The sequence below is a fragment of the Syngnathoides biaculeatus genome, chromosome 7, assembly GCF_019802595.1.
Source record: "Syngnathoides biaculeatus isolate LvHL_M chromosome 7, ASM1980259v1, whole genome shotgun sequence".
Taxonomy (NCBI): Eukaryota; Metazoa; Chordata; class Actinopteri; order Syngnathiformes; family Syngnathidae; genus Syngnathoides; species Syngnathoides biaculeatus.
Genome location: NC_084646.1, coordinates 2707988 through 2724283, shown reverse-complemented (window position 1 = coordinate 2724283; position 16296 = coordinate 2707988). Strand labels below are relative to the sequence as shown.

Here is a 16296-nt window from a genome sequence, read left to right as displayed (position 1 = left end):
TAGAAATATTACTTTTTTTTGTTAGCAAGCCCTGCAAGATAATTTAAGTATAGTAAGGAAAATGAAAAAAAGAGGAAAAAAGATAACCTATATGATAAATAGATAGATAGATTTTTATGTTGCACTTTTCAAAAGAAATGACTTAAAATAAGTATTAAAGAGGAAGACAGATTTAATTCTGAATTTAGCCCACATGTTTACAAGGTTTTTGGGCCGGCGGTGTCCCTTTAGAGCGCCTCATTGTCGACCACAAGTGTGTGCCTGTCCCACAGAGGAAAACAAATGCTATTTTTTCTTAATCATTCATATTTGGCGGCGTTGTCAACGACGCTCTTTTATGTGGTATGTCAAATTTAGAAGACACCTATTTTCCCTTTACTGGGACTTACGAAGTTCAATATTTTGGACGCACAAATTGTTATACTGTACTGTATCATATATTGTTATATAATAACTGACCAAACACACACTTAATTCTTGATCGAGTTACCATCTGTTGCTCCATTTCCCGTGTATTAACCATTTTGTTGCATCTTTTGCACGCTTCGTGACGTTTATTCATCCTTTTCCCGTCATTTATCTCGTAGTTGTCGGACACGTTTGACTAATAGATAGGAACTCACTCTTAAATAATGTATCTCCATGTAGTTCACAAGCGCTTAATGTATTAAAAGTCTAAATGGAGCTCTGCCAAGCAAGATAAGCTCTCTCTTGTTGGTTTTAGACACACACACACACACACACACACAACACACACACACACACACACACACACACATACATAACCTTGTATAATCACTCTATCATACATCATAAAAGTTCCATCGCGCTATTGTGCTGCCGTCGAAATGTATTTATCTGCAAAATCCATTTAGGTGGCAAATTAGATGTTCAGTCAAAAGAAAGTAGCCAAGACAATGAGCACAGGCGTTTTTAAATGTATTTATTTTTTTATTATTATTTTATCATACACGCTCCTCACTAAGAGGTCTCGCAAAAAACAAAATGAACAGCTGGTGTGATACAGTATGTGCCCGTATTTTCTGGACTCGTTAATGAAAGTAATTAATTAAAATGACATACAATTATAAGGCGGCACGGTGGAGCAGCTGGTAAAGCGTTGGCCTCACAGTTCTGGGGACCCGGGTTTGATCCCGGCCTGGCCTGTTTGTTGTTTGCATGTTCTCCCCGTGCCTGAGTGGGTTTTCTCCGGGCACTCCGGTTTCCTCCCACATCCCAAAAACATGCAACATTAATTGGACACTCTAAATTGCCCCAAGGTGTGATTGTGAGTGCGAGTGTTGTTCTTTTCCATGTGCACTGTGATTGGCCGGCAACCAGTTCAGGGTGTACCCCGCCTCCTGCCCGTTGACTGCTGGGATAGGCACCAGCACTCCTGTGAGCCTTGTGAGGATAAGCAGCAAAGAAAATGGATGGATGAATGGATACAATTTTAATGAAATTCTAAAAAAAAAAAAAAGTCAAACAATAATACTGTGTAGTATTTAATTACTTAACTCGTACTTAATCCAGTACTTATCTGCCGGATAAAGATTGAGCGCTTGGATGGATGGATAGAACAAAAATTATTATTATTATTCCAACAATATTCTGTGCAAATATTGCCACAGTTGTAAACTTTAAAAAGAAATTCTGTCTGTCTCTCTCTCTCTCTCTCTCTCTCTCTCTCTCGCTCTCTCAATCATTTAGATGCAGATGCCTATTGACATTGATACAACTGTAATGAGTTGTTCTCTAAAAGTTAATAAAAGAAAGATGAGTGTAAACAAAAATATTCGAAATATTCGTGTAAAGAGCAGTGTAAGCGAGACACCCTAATTTTTTGTGTTAGATTACAGTCTCGTGGGTTTCAATGGCAACATTCTCAATTTCCAAACATCCACACACACCGTTTTGTCGTGTTGCATTCTGGGTGTCACTTGTGGGCACCACCCCACACGGCGACTGCATATTACTCATATTCAAACCGTATTTTCTCAAATGAATCGTGCAGTCTCATCCCGTTTATGCATCTTATGTATGCATTTCAATGCTCTCCAAATATGTTTACATTAATGCGGAGTTTTTGTACGCCATGGTCACCTCTTAATATCCAGCAGGACGGGGGATCAGCGTGCTTACCGTATTCAAACACTCGTTTTTTTGTGGTGATGGTGATGATGATGAAGATGATTCGGGTCCCCAACATCACCAATACGTACACTGACAGTACTCTTGAAATCATGACTTGAGTAGATTCTTGCTTCCGTTTTCTTTAGGGCTTGCTTGTCTTTATTTGGGTCACGGGCGAGCCGGTGTGGCGGTCTGAGCGCTCCCCCGTGCTGAAAAGTCTCCTTGTGATGAATGCGCATGCGTTACTAACAGGGGAACTCTGGGTATATAGCAAAGGCTTACTGGGAAATCCCCCAGTCTCATAGATCCCCTCCTTCTACATAGAAGTAGCTAACGTACATTATATCCTAACCCTAACCTAACCTTAAAATAAAAGTTAATAAAAAGATATACACATAGATGTACGTTCGCTGTGTTCGTCTTTCTGAGACGTCCGAAGCGAACGTGAACACTTGGCGACAAGTTGTCGAATGGCACATGTTGAAGCGTTGATGGGGACGGTTCAGACTGGCCGGAAGTTTACAAAATATACGCGCATGCCCGTTAATCACAAGGAGACTTTTCAGCACCGGGAGCGCTCAGACCGTCACACCGGAACCTATCAGAGGTCACTTTGGACGAGAGGAATTCTCACGGAAATCTACTTCCACCTCACCGGCAATCATCTCAATGGATGTCATTTAGCATCCCATAAGAGTAATTCCGTTCTAGTTGGTGATAAATATTAGCGCTGCTACTCCAAGACTCGGGCTAGGGCGGTCCGATGTCGCCGACTACTAAATTGTTTGGTGAGAGGCGGCAATCAGAAGAGTCCAGTTGTGATCGATTTCACCACCGCGCGAGAATGAATATTCACAGGTCTGTCGCATGTGAGTGACCGGTGGCCCGTCCAGATCGCAATCATGATGAAATTCAATTAATTGTGCAGTTCTACGTTGGCCAGAGCACAAAAAGAACAAATCGTAGAAGGTCCACGCCCTCAGAAATCTGCAAATAAGTGAATTTGCGAATGCCCAAACCACGACTACTGCGTTGGTTCTGTAGGTCTTTGTTGTACCCGTCTGTCTCAAGTGGGCCGATTGCTTTTCCGTCCTCCCCGCCAGAACGACACGTGGAGCGAGCTCTACTCCTTCGCTCTCTTCAAGGCCATGAGTCACATGCTGTGCATCGGCTACGGACGCCAAGCCCCCGAGAGCATGTCGGACATCTGGCTGACCATGCTCAGCATGATCGTCGGGGCCACCTGCTACGCCATGTTCATCGGCCACGCCACCGCACTTATCCAGTCTCTGGACTCGTCCAGGCGCCAGTACCAGGAGAAGGTAAGCGCGCCGATTTGTTTGTTTTTTTTTTTTTTTTTTGCGGGGCTCTTTCATTTTTGTTACTTATGGACCGCATTTTCCTCAGTATTTACAGTCAATTAGAATCTTTCACCCTCCCAATTGTTTTGAGTTCTTAGGGTTCACCTTGATAAAAAAAAAAGTATATTTAATATTAGACAACAGACACACATTTGAAAAATGTACAGGTGTGGTCAGTCATGCCCGCAGATATAATGTTACGGGTGCGTTTTCTGTTTGTAATTATGAGTGTACCCCTTTAAGAGCGGAGGGGGGGGCGGTGTCAGGTGAACTAGGAAGTAGAAGTAGGCTGAGCAGCAGTTTTGTTTTTTTTTGGGGTGTGGCAGCAATACGCTTCCGTACGTGTGCTTCCGTGAAAAAAAGAAAGACGTTAGGCTGTGGTTCACTGCGCTGGATCAGTTTTCATGTGCGCTGAGTGTACGACAAGTGCGCAATTGCGTAGTGGCGCAGCTTAGAGTGAACATTGGTCAAGACTACGCAAAATAATTGACATCTTTCAATATCTATGTATTTCTACTCGTAACAAATTTTACATGCATGATTTTTCGTGCTCGACTGTGCAGATTTGCGAGTGCAATGGCGCCCGGGCACATACGCGCCAGTCAAATCACAGTGACTGTCTGTGGTGGTCACCTCCCCCTCATTTTTTTTCTTTTTTAACCATTTTAACAGAAAAATGCAAATATAATTCGACTTCCCAAAGGTGGGGATTACAAAATCAGACAGAAGTTAAGTTTTATAATTTTCCCATTTTAATGCTTTTCATGTCCAAATGAACTTTTTGCTTCCATCATGGCCACTTTTGGCCAAATGAAACCCATCTAAGTACGTTTTTAAAATGCAAATAATTTTTTTTTAATGGACTGAAGCATACAATGTTGGTGAAAGTAGTTTCATTCTACTCTCATCACTGGAAAATGCATCTATCTATCTATCTATCTATCTATCTATCTATCTATCTATCTATCTATCTATCTATCTATCTATCTATCTATCTATCTATCTATCTATCTATCTATCTATCTATCTATCTATCTATCTATCTATCTATCTATCTATCTATCTATCTATCTATCTATCTATTCTATCTATCTATCTATCTATCTATCTATCTATTCTTTCACCAACTTTTTGAGAAGGGGACATTTTCATGTAATATTCTTAGTTTCTGAACAAGGAATTTAATGGCAAACTGCACATCGATGGTGGAAATGGATACATGTTTAATTTAAAAAAGTGGCAATAAAATTTTCTGACTGAGGAAAAATTGAAGAAGCGGAAGCGTCCTCCACTGTCTGTAGAAAGACTTCACTTCAAACTTTGAGGAGCAAATGTTGCCCGTGGATGGGAAGTTTTGTAAGAAAATAAGGTTACAATCCTCCTAACCTCCATTTTTGCTAATAAAGTGGCTTAACGAACGCAAATGGCGCAGCAACCCATGTAGAATTTGTTCCTTGTCTGAACTGCAAGCTACACCATAGCGTATACTTCAACTCACGACAAAAGGAAAAACTCAGACTGTTGTGCTGATTTAATTTCTTGAGAGCGTACAGACGTAAAAGCAAATTTAATTCCCGCAAAGACTTGGCCAAGAGTGTCCCGTTTGATGCGAGTTTGACGTTTTTCCTCCTTAATTCCAGCACTCTTTGTTAGGGGCAGCATGAGTTCCATTAATTCTACGCTCGTGGCCGCCAATCGCAAGGCCTCGGCCCGGCCCTGCCCCGTCACCTGTAGCGCTGATCAAAGCCAGCTATGGTTCCTTTTCGGTCCCTCGTTGCCCGACTTGCGGGCTTCCTTAGATCCTGGATGAGCTGCTGCCTAATTGCACCTTCATTAATGCTGACGGCCCGTCTTGTACACATCGGGGTGCTTTGTTGTCTGATTGACTCTTCGGGCCGTCGTAGAGCTGAGATCGACTCTCTCTGCAGTTGCCGTCACATTTATATTCATCGTATTATCGTATTTTCTATTTTTTTTTCATCTATTTTCTTGGCCGCTTATCCTCACACGGGTCACGGGGAGTGCTGGAGCCCATCCCAGCTGTCAAGGGGCAGGAAGCGGGGTACACCCTGAACTGGTTACCAGCCAATCGCAGGGCACATGGAGACAAACAGCCGCAACTCACAATCACACCTATGGGCAATTTAGAGTGTCCAATTAATGTTGCATGTTTTTGGGATGTGGAAGGAAACTGGAGTGTTCGGAGTAAACCCACGCAGGCACGGGGAGAACATGGAGACTCCACAAAGGTCGGTCCGGGATTGAACCCAGGACCTCATAAATGTGAGGCCAAACCCTTTACCAGCTGCTCCACCGTGTTGCCTAGTCATAAACAAACCCGTCATGACAAACATAACAATCATGACCAACCCGTGTCCCAATTATCCGTGGAAGAAAATGGATCCTCCTTTGCGTTTGTGTCTGCTTGCACATGAAACCCGTCTAAATGTTTTACTGGACTGTGGTGGACTTCATTTATTAAGTTCTAAAAGGGAGTCTACTTTTTGTTAGTGAATTAAGAAGTTGGTAATTTGATTCCCGAGTTAATTAACATTATTTCTGGCCTACAATCTGTGACTTTTTTTCACACTCTTTCAACCCTCCTTATGCTAGCGCCGCATCACTGCTAACGCTAGCACGGCCCTAACGCTAACGCGGCCCTAACGCTAGCGCACTTGGTTATCTTCTCTAGATTAGACAGGTTTCTAGGCTGTCGCTAAGAAACACGGAATTTCAGCTCCCTCCAAAGATTTTCTATTTGGGTTTGGGTCTGGAGACTGGCGAGGCAACGCCAGAAGATTGATGTGCTTCTTACGGAGTCACTCCTTTGTTTTCCTGGCTGTGTGCTAGCGTTAAACTCTTTCTGCGTACCGAGGCTTATAACCAGGTGCGCTCTGTAGGCCGGTGTGATTACGGTAGTTAGCAAGTCTCATCTCCCACGCCATATTTAGTCGCTAACTAAATAGTAAGTACTGTAATGTAAAAGTATCAAAGTATCACCTGGAAAGTTATGATTGTCCAGTCCGAGTCCGACATGTTTGGGATTGATTGTTCCATGGGGGAGGTCTGCTTCATTATTGTGACTTTGGTCTTTTTTGTTACTGAACCGAGTTCTAAGTCCCTTTTTTTCTTGCCAAGACTTTTTGACACTACAGCCCACTATCACTGAGATCAAAGTGGGGCCATCGGGACCAAAGTGTTCGATCGAGGCGCCATATTGTTTGTTAATGAGCTGGAGTCCGACTTGGTGCTTTTTCTCCTGACACCCAATGTCCTGAATATAGTTTCACCTTTTGGTGTTTGCAGTCAACTCGCTTTGGGGCTAAAGTGTGGCGGTGATCCACCACATCGAGCAGATTGAGCTGAAGTGGACAAAAGCTGTTCATGAGGTTTTTAATCACTGGGGGATTTGTGGGTCTGACTCACATCAGTATCGTGGTTGTGGTAATGCCGTGACTTTGGTCTTTTTTGGTCATGAAATCCTTTGTGCTATTCTCAAGCCGCTACAGTTTCCCTGTTAGGCCTGTTTGTGTTCCGCCTCTGGACATCCAACACAAACTGTTGACACGTATAATTAGAATGAGGTGGAAGCTGTAAACAAATCTAATTTGTGTTGTGTGAAGACATCCCCAGGTATGTCCCAAATGTGGTCATCCGTGGAGTTCTGTTCAGAGTCGGCCCGCCGTCCGTAAACGAGTCTGACGTGTATTGCTGCACCACGTCAGTGGAATCGATTTATGGTCGGACTGCAGGCAAAGTTCTGTGCGTTTAAGCCAAGTACGGAGGAGATAATTGGGCAAATAGTTTGCTCGCTGCTTGACTGTAGTATCCGTCTCGCATCAGCGGACTCTAAACATAACTTTCCCTTTGTTTCCACGAGCAATTAAGTCGTAAGCAAGATGGCGACATGCGAGACAAACATGCCGACAGCACGTAGACAACAACACGGCAGATTTACGGGTTGGAATTTTTTGTAGCCACAGCAAGGAGGCGGAAAACACTAGCGACAGATTCGTTGTTGTGTTTTAGAAAAGCCGCTAACGTATTTCTCCATCCATTTCAAATCTTTCCGAATATGTAATGTGATCCACTATGAGAACGGCATTAAAAATTCAACCTTGACAAAGTTTGTTAAACTGTCCTGCGCCAAGGCCAAACAATGCCTCATTAAAAATCTAAAATCATGTTCGTGTCATTATTCGCTGATAAATTATGGAAACTTTCAGCGTTTGCATAACTGGGGGGGTGGGGGGTTTGATCACGGTCAGTTATGGTGATATGAAGACATATAGAACCGGATTTAAGAAGACTGTGAAAAAGATAAAAGAAATGAAAAATTGATACTCTATGTAGCTTTATCCAGATTCACATCAAAATGGAATGTTTTTGTCTTTTGGTTTGGTGAAGCAGCATGTGGTTATGCTCCAAATAAATCACGGGTGTCAAACTCAAGGCCCCGGGGCCAGTTCCGGCCTGCCGCATAATTTGATGTGGCCCACAAACCCAAATCATGTATATATATCAAGTTAGATCGTTATAGACAAAATCCGGACCAAAATTTCAACTTGTCAGATGTAATAAATAATAATGTTGACATGTTGATAGTATTTTGGGGGGGTCCAAACCCCTTTTGAAAGTAACCTAAATAGTTGCACAAACGATGATTTTTAACTTCATATTTCAAAGCGGAGCGCCAAAACTGATTTTTGAAAACACGATGTGCATCGCTGGAAATTGCTCTCTCGCGGCTTTGCACATATTTGATTGACAGCTGAAAAATTCCGATTTTCAGAGCATTCAGCGACACACAAACAATGTCTGGAAGCTGAAAAATGGCTCGATTCTTGACCATTCCGAAACCTGATTTTACATTTTTTTTTTTACATTTTTTTTGTTTTTTTTTAATTCAAATTTGTAGGACATTTTTGGAAGTGTTTACTGGGTCTTTAAACATGTATAAAGATGTGCCTTGAGGTACAAGTGACCTCATGTACGTGTTTTTTGAGATACAAGCTGTTGTTTGGACCAGGGTAAAAATAGTTTAGGATTTTCTATTTTAGTTTTTGTTTTCCTTTGCATTTTAATTTCCAAATTCAATTATTTTTTTCATGTATTATATTAGCTTTGATTTGGTGTTTTTGTCGTTTTGAGATGGCAAAGCAAAAAATGTGAAGTATGAACACTGAATGGGCGGCATGGTGGAGCAGCTGGTAAAGCGTTGGCCTCACAGTTCTGAGGACCCGGGTGTACCCAGTTCAGGGTGTACCCCGCCTATTGCCCATTGAAAGCCGGAATAGGCTCCGGCACTCCCGCGACCTTCGTTAGGATAAGCGGCAAAGAAAATGGATGGATGAATACTGAATGGTGGCAGTCAACTCAGTCAAACTTGTCAAACTAAACATCAAACAAAGAGAATTACACATTGTGTATTCAAAACAAACACATAGCTGTACTGTGAAAAAAATCAGTTCTATTGTTATATTGTAATATAAGAATATTCACACAGATATTCTTTACCCTTTGTGGAAAAAAAAACTCCAACAACAAACAGCTATTGTGACCTCAGCTTACTAAGTCAGTTGCAAAACGTCTTCTCGTGTGTCTCTCTCTTTATTATTCTCCCCCCTGGTGGCCAAGGAGTGCACATCAGCTGGGGAAGCACAATCTGTATTGAATTGAACCCCGCCCCAATCAAAAAAAGTGGCAAAAATAGTTAATCCTTTTTTTAATAACGTCATTACTATATGTTTTTATGTAGTACTATATCAGTGATTTTCTTTCTTCCAAAAAAAAAAAAAAGTACTACACACTACTGGGGTGGGCTGGGGTTGGGGGGTTAAAAATAAATAATTTTCCATGATCAATTTCTTCCCGAACTGGAGCGGAATACCCCCAATTATCATAATTTATGAAAACCCAGGATAACCCAGCACTACATAACCAGGAAGTAAGGACGAATACATTAGTTAGCAGGTCACATTGTCCATGAAGACTTAGCGGTCTGTCTTTTCACATGGAGTTGACCGGTAGCCGCATGTGTCGTCCCCCCCCCCCCCAGTCACTCTGGACGTCCCCCATCAATTCACCTCCACGTGTCGAGCGGACATGGAACGGTGGCTGTTATGTAACAGCACCCCGCCACTTATTGGGCACCGGGTAGGGGGGGAGGCTCGTGACCACCCCCCACGAGACCAGCAGCGATGAGCACGCAGTCACTAGACCTTGACACAAAAAAAGGAAAAAAACGCCCGCTTGGAAACGTGGCCCGGCCGTCACTGAGGTCATGCAGTGATTCGCAGCCGCGTTGGAGAAAAGTTGAAAGGCCGACATTTTGGACTCCCCTCTCGGAGAAGGCCGATAGAAGGACACTCAAAGATGGCGTTCGGCCCAAATCAATGCAACCGTCTTGAAGGAGTACGAGGGTCTGCAAATCCATTTTTACAAAAGTTTTTGTGCACAGAATGTCGGTAAATGAGCAAGTGCAAACATTTGAATCTCATTTTACCTCTGACAATGACAAATAGTTTGAATTTCTTCTCATAATTGTTTATCATGGAAAAATAGACCATTATTCCCATAATGTAACATTTTTCCTGTTAAAACAGTTTTTGTTTTCATGATCTGCACACATCTCAATTTTGTCTTGATCTAAATTAAATTAATTAAAATTCATTGAAATGAAATTTAAATGGAATGAAATTAAATGTTTATAAATTATAAATAAATTAAAATTACAATTAAATTCAGTTTGCAACACTGATTATTTATTATTATTATTTTTTTTAAACCAAGATGTTTCCAAAATACCCCCCCGCCCCCTCCGCCGTTTTACACTATTGCTGACGGCCATTGTGAATGTGAAGCATTCATAACATCCGAAGTGTTCTCCATGGAAACTTGTGTGAATGTGTTGCTAAACCGTATCTGCATTAATTTCTGCATTTTCAAATTTAGCTTTGTTGCCACGATGCCAGATTACTTATCGAGGTTGTCACTTTTTTTTTGAATCCATTTTTTTCCCCCAACTTTGATTTATTTTCTTCTCCTCTCCAATGGAGCCATAAGCATCCATCAATCAGAGTGAAAGCCCAATTAAATGCAAGCCGGCAGTCACAAAATGGAGCATAGATTTCTTAAACATGACTTTTCCGCTACATCAACTCTCCGGAGCGCCGTCGACTTTTGACTGACGCGGCCGCTAATCTCGGGCTAATGCCGCGGAAATCACAGAGTCAATAAAACTTCCGACGACAACAACTTCTGAGAGGAGGCGGAGGCGGCGGCTTTGGCTTTAATTGAGAGCGTCGCACGCGCCGAATCGCCGGGCTGCAAAAACTTAATGGAGGCCGCCACGCTTATCCCGCTCCGCCGGTTTTATTGACCGGCGGCTTCTCCGCACTTCCCGACGGACTGAAACCTCGGAAGGCTTCATCCTGTGTGTTTTGTTTGACTGACTAAATGCTATCACAAATAATACCGCTAGAATTGTGCGATACGAGAAAAACCTTTGAAATTCACTAAAATTACCTGCTACATATGAGGTGATAATTTGTCTCTGGTGAAGCAGCATGTGGCTCATTGTCTGATGTTAATGTGACAGAAAAACTCGGATCTGCCATCCTGCTTCTGCACTACGTCATTTCCCCTCTTTTCACTTAAAAAAAATGAACTTGCTGTTTCCCTGCATGTGTTGCAGTCATATTGAAGTTATTGCTGCTCGTGTTTCCTCAAATCTGACCTTACCTCTGACCTGAGGACATATCTTAACTAAAATAAAAAGCCTTCCTCAAATAGAATCCTTCTTATTCCTTTTTAACCACTGTTAGTTCCGGCCTACAAGCTGCGACTTTTTTCACACGCTTGCATGCGGTGATGCGGCTAATTTGGGCATTTTTTCTAAGGGATGCAAGGGGGGGCTCGAGTGGAAAAGGTAAGAATGAGATTGGTGGAATATATGTGCTGAGGAAGTGACTTTACCGGCCCTGATAGCGCTGCACTAGCGTTAGCGCTGTGCTAGCGTGTTGGTGTTGTGTTACTGGCGTGTCTCAGTAATATTTACCGGTAAGTTTTATTTTAACCAACCCTGTTAGCGTTACCGCTAGTGTTAGCGGGGCGCTAGCGTTAGGATTAGCATTAGCGCCAGCATTTGCACCCCGCTAGCGTTAAAGTCTTTCTGTCTACTGTCTTTCATTGTTAATATCTTGTGTTTCAATGTGGGTTTCAATGTGAGCACTTGTGGCTTTTACACCGCTCTGGCGTATGTAGGTACCAAATGGTATTTCCTTTACAAATGTACTCTGCGACATGCGCTCTGTAGGCCGGGAATTACAGTACAATTGACTCCTTTCATAGGCGACCTTGGTAAAATTGTTGACTACTGACCCCCATTTGAAACGTGTTGCTAACCAAACCAACAGCACGTAACACGACTAAATAGAGTGCATATCAATCTTTATTTTTCTAAAAGACATGGATTTTTACCTCTGTAGGTTTATTTTTGGCATCAAATTAAATTAGAATTTCTAATATTTGTTTTTAGAAAAAAAAAAGTGTAAAAACTCAAATTTAAATTCAAACAATTTACACAGAGTTGTTTCCAATTATTATTTTAACAGTATAAAAAAAAGATAGAAAATTTGATCTGGAAAAAGGAAATCAATGCGTAAAATTTCGACTCCGAATTTTGACTCAACACAAAAATACCACAAAGATCTAACACCGAATTTCTTTGACTGTCAAAGAATTCAGCGCAAAAATGTCATATTCTCAGATATGTGTAGTTCTATAGAGACTTCCTGCACATATTCAAGACCTGCTTTAAAGTCGAAAAGCGTATTATGACTCCACAATGTTGTGTGCATCCATGTTAATATTTTATTAATTCTGCCTCAATTTTCCCCTTCTTTCTCCATTAGTATTTTTTTAATTACTACTTTCACTCGACATATATTGGCATTTTTTTTCCAACGACAAAGCCCTCCCCAGCAACGCTATCAATTCATTCCAATTGCCAATTGCAGTGCCCACACTTAACTTTCCTTCCACGTCGTTCGATAAGCAAGAAGCTGTGAGGAAGATTTGATGTCAGTACTTGTTGTGGTTGTCGGACAGCAGCCGCTGTCCCTTGACCCCGCAGCTTGGAAAATACCACTCGTCCAATTGACAGTTGATTCCACAGAGCCGTGACTCACACTGTGTGACACACAAACGCACGCATTCGGTGGAGAAAATCTTATATTTTAAAGCTTGCTGCGGTTTCTTGTCAGCAGTCCTCTGTTCTCAGTTATCAACCAGCCCCCCGTAGCACCCCAGTCCTCCCCCCCTCAAAGTGTGCTGTATCACTGCGTTAAGTAGATTAGCGAAACCTTTATTGATTTTGAAAGCGCTCGGATAACAAAAAGAAGGTGGTCCGCTCAAAATCAATGCACACGTAGGACTTCTCAGAATTCCTCTGGACGTTACAGGGAGTCCTCGATCTACGACTGAGATCCGTTCCTGCAGTCGCGACTCAACTTGAATTTCAACTCAAGTCGGTTTCCACCATTAAAGTCAAAATACTTAGTGTGAAAAACAAATACATTGAAATAAACAAGATGATGTACTTAGCATTCCTGCTGAGAGGTGGATGTAGAAGAATAGGAGAGGCTGTTAGAGGCTATTGCGAAGGAACCTGGTCCTCAATCCTCTCCATCTCGACAACTATCAAAGAACCTTGTTTTATGACCATTGTATACGACATAGGAACGGAACCTTTTACATGCGCTAAAATACGGGCCTTGTCTTTCATAATTGTCACCACGGTCGACCGATCGAAGCCTTGGTGGTGTCGCTGTCTCTCCTTTCGCCGATCTTTTTATGATCTTGAACTTCGCTTCCGTGGTAATGGGTTTTCTTTTGTGTCCAGAAGAATTGCTAAGACACAGCTTTCTTCTTTGGGGGCGATAATGTCGAAAAAGGAGGGCGAAAAATGCGAAGATACTCCCGGCGCACAAACGGGGACAAGCATTAGCCAGACAAAATGGCGAACGGGGGACGGGCGTTGTAAAATCGAAACGTCTTCGGTCGAGACCATCTTAACTCGAGGAACTCTTTGTATTTTTTCCCTGATTGTTGTTTTGGTTGGCGCAAAAATTCTCTTGCTTTTATAAATCGTATTTATAATTTTATAAATACACCAACTTATAACAACGGTCAGACTTTGAAGTTTCTGTTACAAAGCAAAAAATAATAATCGTCAGTACTAGAACAGGTGAAATGTATTTGGGATTAATTGGCGGCACTGTTAATGGTGGCGCTGACTCTAATTGAACACGAATCAGATCGTCCAACACGTTCCATTTAGAAATGGCCGTGCCCGTTTGTGCAGCCACATTTTATCAGTTTATTTTTTTCCCTCCCCACTCGATATTGATTCAAAACATTTAAGAGAGTTGCTCAATTTCTAAGTCACATCAATGTTTGTTTAAAATGTTTTTAAATCTCTGTTTTAGATATCACAAAAGGTTGGCCATTGGACCGGGGTGTGTAGACTTTTTCCACGCACCGTCGCATGCCAGTGGTCGAAACCGAATCGGTACATTTGCGGAATATTGTACTTCATCTTTTTTCAGATTGTCGGGAAATCATTTTCTTTTAATAGAAAATAGATGGAAAAAGTAGCTGAAGTCAAGCATAAGGATTTTGTTTTTAGCCGATGTTGAAAAAGAAAACTTGAAACTAATTACATAAATATCGAAGAAAACATATTTTGAATAGCTGTGTATTTACGTTCTATGTAGCAAACATGGCGTGATCTTCTTTTATTGGCACTCGGTTACATATTTATCGACTTCGCCCCAAAGTGAGAATACACACGTGCCCTTTGCTTCCGTTTGTATATGAATAATTTGTTATATATGGACAAGGACGTGAAATCGTAGAAGAAGGCCTTTCTTTTAGTCATGAAAAATTAAACCAAAGTGAAATCTGGTAACAATATTTAATATTCCAGCGCCGCAATTTATTTCCCCATGAATAAAGCATATAAGCTACATTTGTGCTACTATAAGTGAACTAAATACATATTTGAAAGCCTTTGCTGTGACAATTAAACAGGTATATGTAAAGAATCGTGCGAGCTAAACGCTAACAAAAAGTGCTCCATTATTAAACTGACATCATTAAAGCTGCACGTGCTTTCTTTTCCTTTTTACAACAGTCTTTACCACTAAAACGTTAAATTATTACTAACTGATATGTAATTGCAGTAATTGTATTATTCATATCGTACCGAGCGTCAAAGCGGGATAAACATTATTTTCCCATGCGTGTTTAGGAGAATTTTATCATCCGATGGAACCAAAGGTGACCTTTTAGGCAAAAATTCCAAAATTAACGCAAACGCAACGCTGATCTTCGCCAAAAGAACATCAAGCAGCATCAAGCTAGCAGCAAGCCAACATCAATCTAGCAGCTAGCATTTAGCGACATCAAGCTTTGGGAAACATTTTCTTCATTTTGAACTGGGCCTGGAGTTAAAATGGCGGGATTATGAAGAGTTCTTAAATCAGTCATAAAAAGCCAACTAGAACATCTGAACTTGATTTCGTGTTAATCGGTGGCACTTTAAAATGGTGGCAGGTGTGCGCAGTCTCCTGTTTAAGATGATTTTGTATCTCATGGTTGTCAAAGTCCTTTTTGTGACGGGCCACATTGCAGTTACGGGTTCCCTCAGACGGCCGTTATGACCGCGAAACCAAAAAAAAAAAAATTTAATCTCAAAACATTTACACATAAAATTTGTGAACTGGTTTTAGAATCGGAACTCACGGGTAGTGGGTTTTTCAACTATTGTAGCTGTATGGCAACACAAAATTGCTCGCAATATCTCAACAATTTGAAATGTTGGTACAGATTTGAATAAAAATCATGGAAGTTGATACACATAATTTCCCTTCACGGGCCACATAAAACAATGGGGTGGGCCGGATCCGGCCTCCGGGCCTTTTGTTCGATACCTGTGTTGTAATTCCAAACACAACCACATCTGCTGTAATAGAAGGGTGTGCACACTAGTGCAACTACATTTTTCATTTCAATTTTCAGGTTACAGGGCACATTAATGTTGAGAAAAAAAAAGAATGATTTATCCTGGATCCAACACAAAAATCTCGCATTTATCTAGTCTTTTTGTTAATACTGTATTTGCTTTGAATTTTAAGACTGAATTTTGTTAATATATACTTGCATTTTATTTTTAAAATAGGCTCCTCCATGGCTTCATGGATGCAGCATGTGCCTCATTTTATGTACAAAAATGTGTCCAGTGGATTGCAAATTAATTCATTCCAAGGATCAGGACGCGTTTTAAGATTAATTACTCATTCATTATTATTAATTTTATTAAGTTATTATTAAGATGTAATGTAAATATGTTGCCATGGGCGTTGGCATCACAGTTTTGAGGCCCTTGGTTTGATCCCGGCCCCGCCTGTGTGGACTTTGCATGTCCTCCCCGTGCCTGCGTGGGTTTCCTCCGGGCACTCCGGTTTCCTCCCACATCCCAAAAACATGCAACATTCATTGGACGCTCTAAATTGCCCCAAGGTGTGACTGAGAGTGCGGCTGTCTGTCTCTATGTGCCCTGCGATTGGTTGGCAACCAGTTCAGGTTGTACCCCGCCTCCTGCCCGTTGACAGCTGGGACAGGCTCCAGCACTCCCCGCGACCCTCGTGAGGATAAGCGGCAAAGAAAATGGATGGATGGCTATTGCCATTGTGTGTTTGCAGTCATACTACAGAAACAATGAGGAAAACAATCTTCT

The 16296-nt window shown here is 41.6% G+C and overlaps 1 protein-coding gene across 1 annotated transcript in view; it reads left to right on the top strand.

The window, feature by feature from the left end:
- hcn2b (hyperpolarization activated cyclic nucleotide-gated potassium channel 2b) overlaps positions 1–16296 on the top strand; it is a 39863-nt gene that overhangs the window by 12361 nt on the left and 11206 nt on the right. The window contains exon 4 of the mRNA XM_061826085.1: positions 3237–3455. Coding sequence (XP_061682069.1) covers positions 3237–3455 — 219 coding nt within the window. The remainder of the gene's footprint in view (positions 1–3236; positions 3456–16296) is intronic.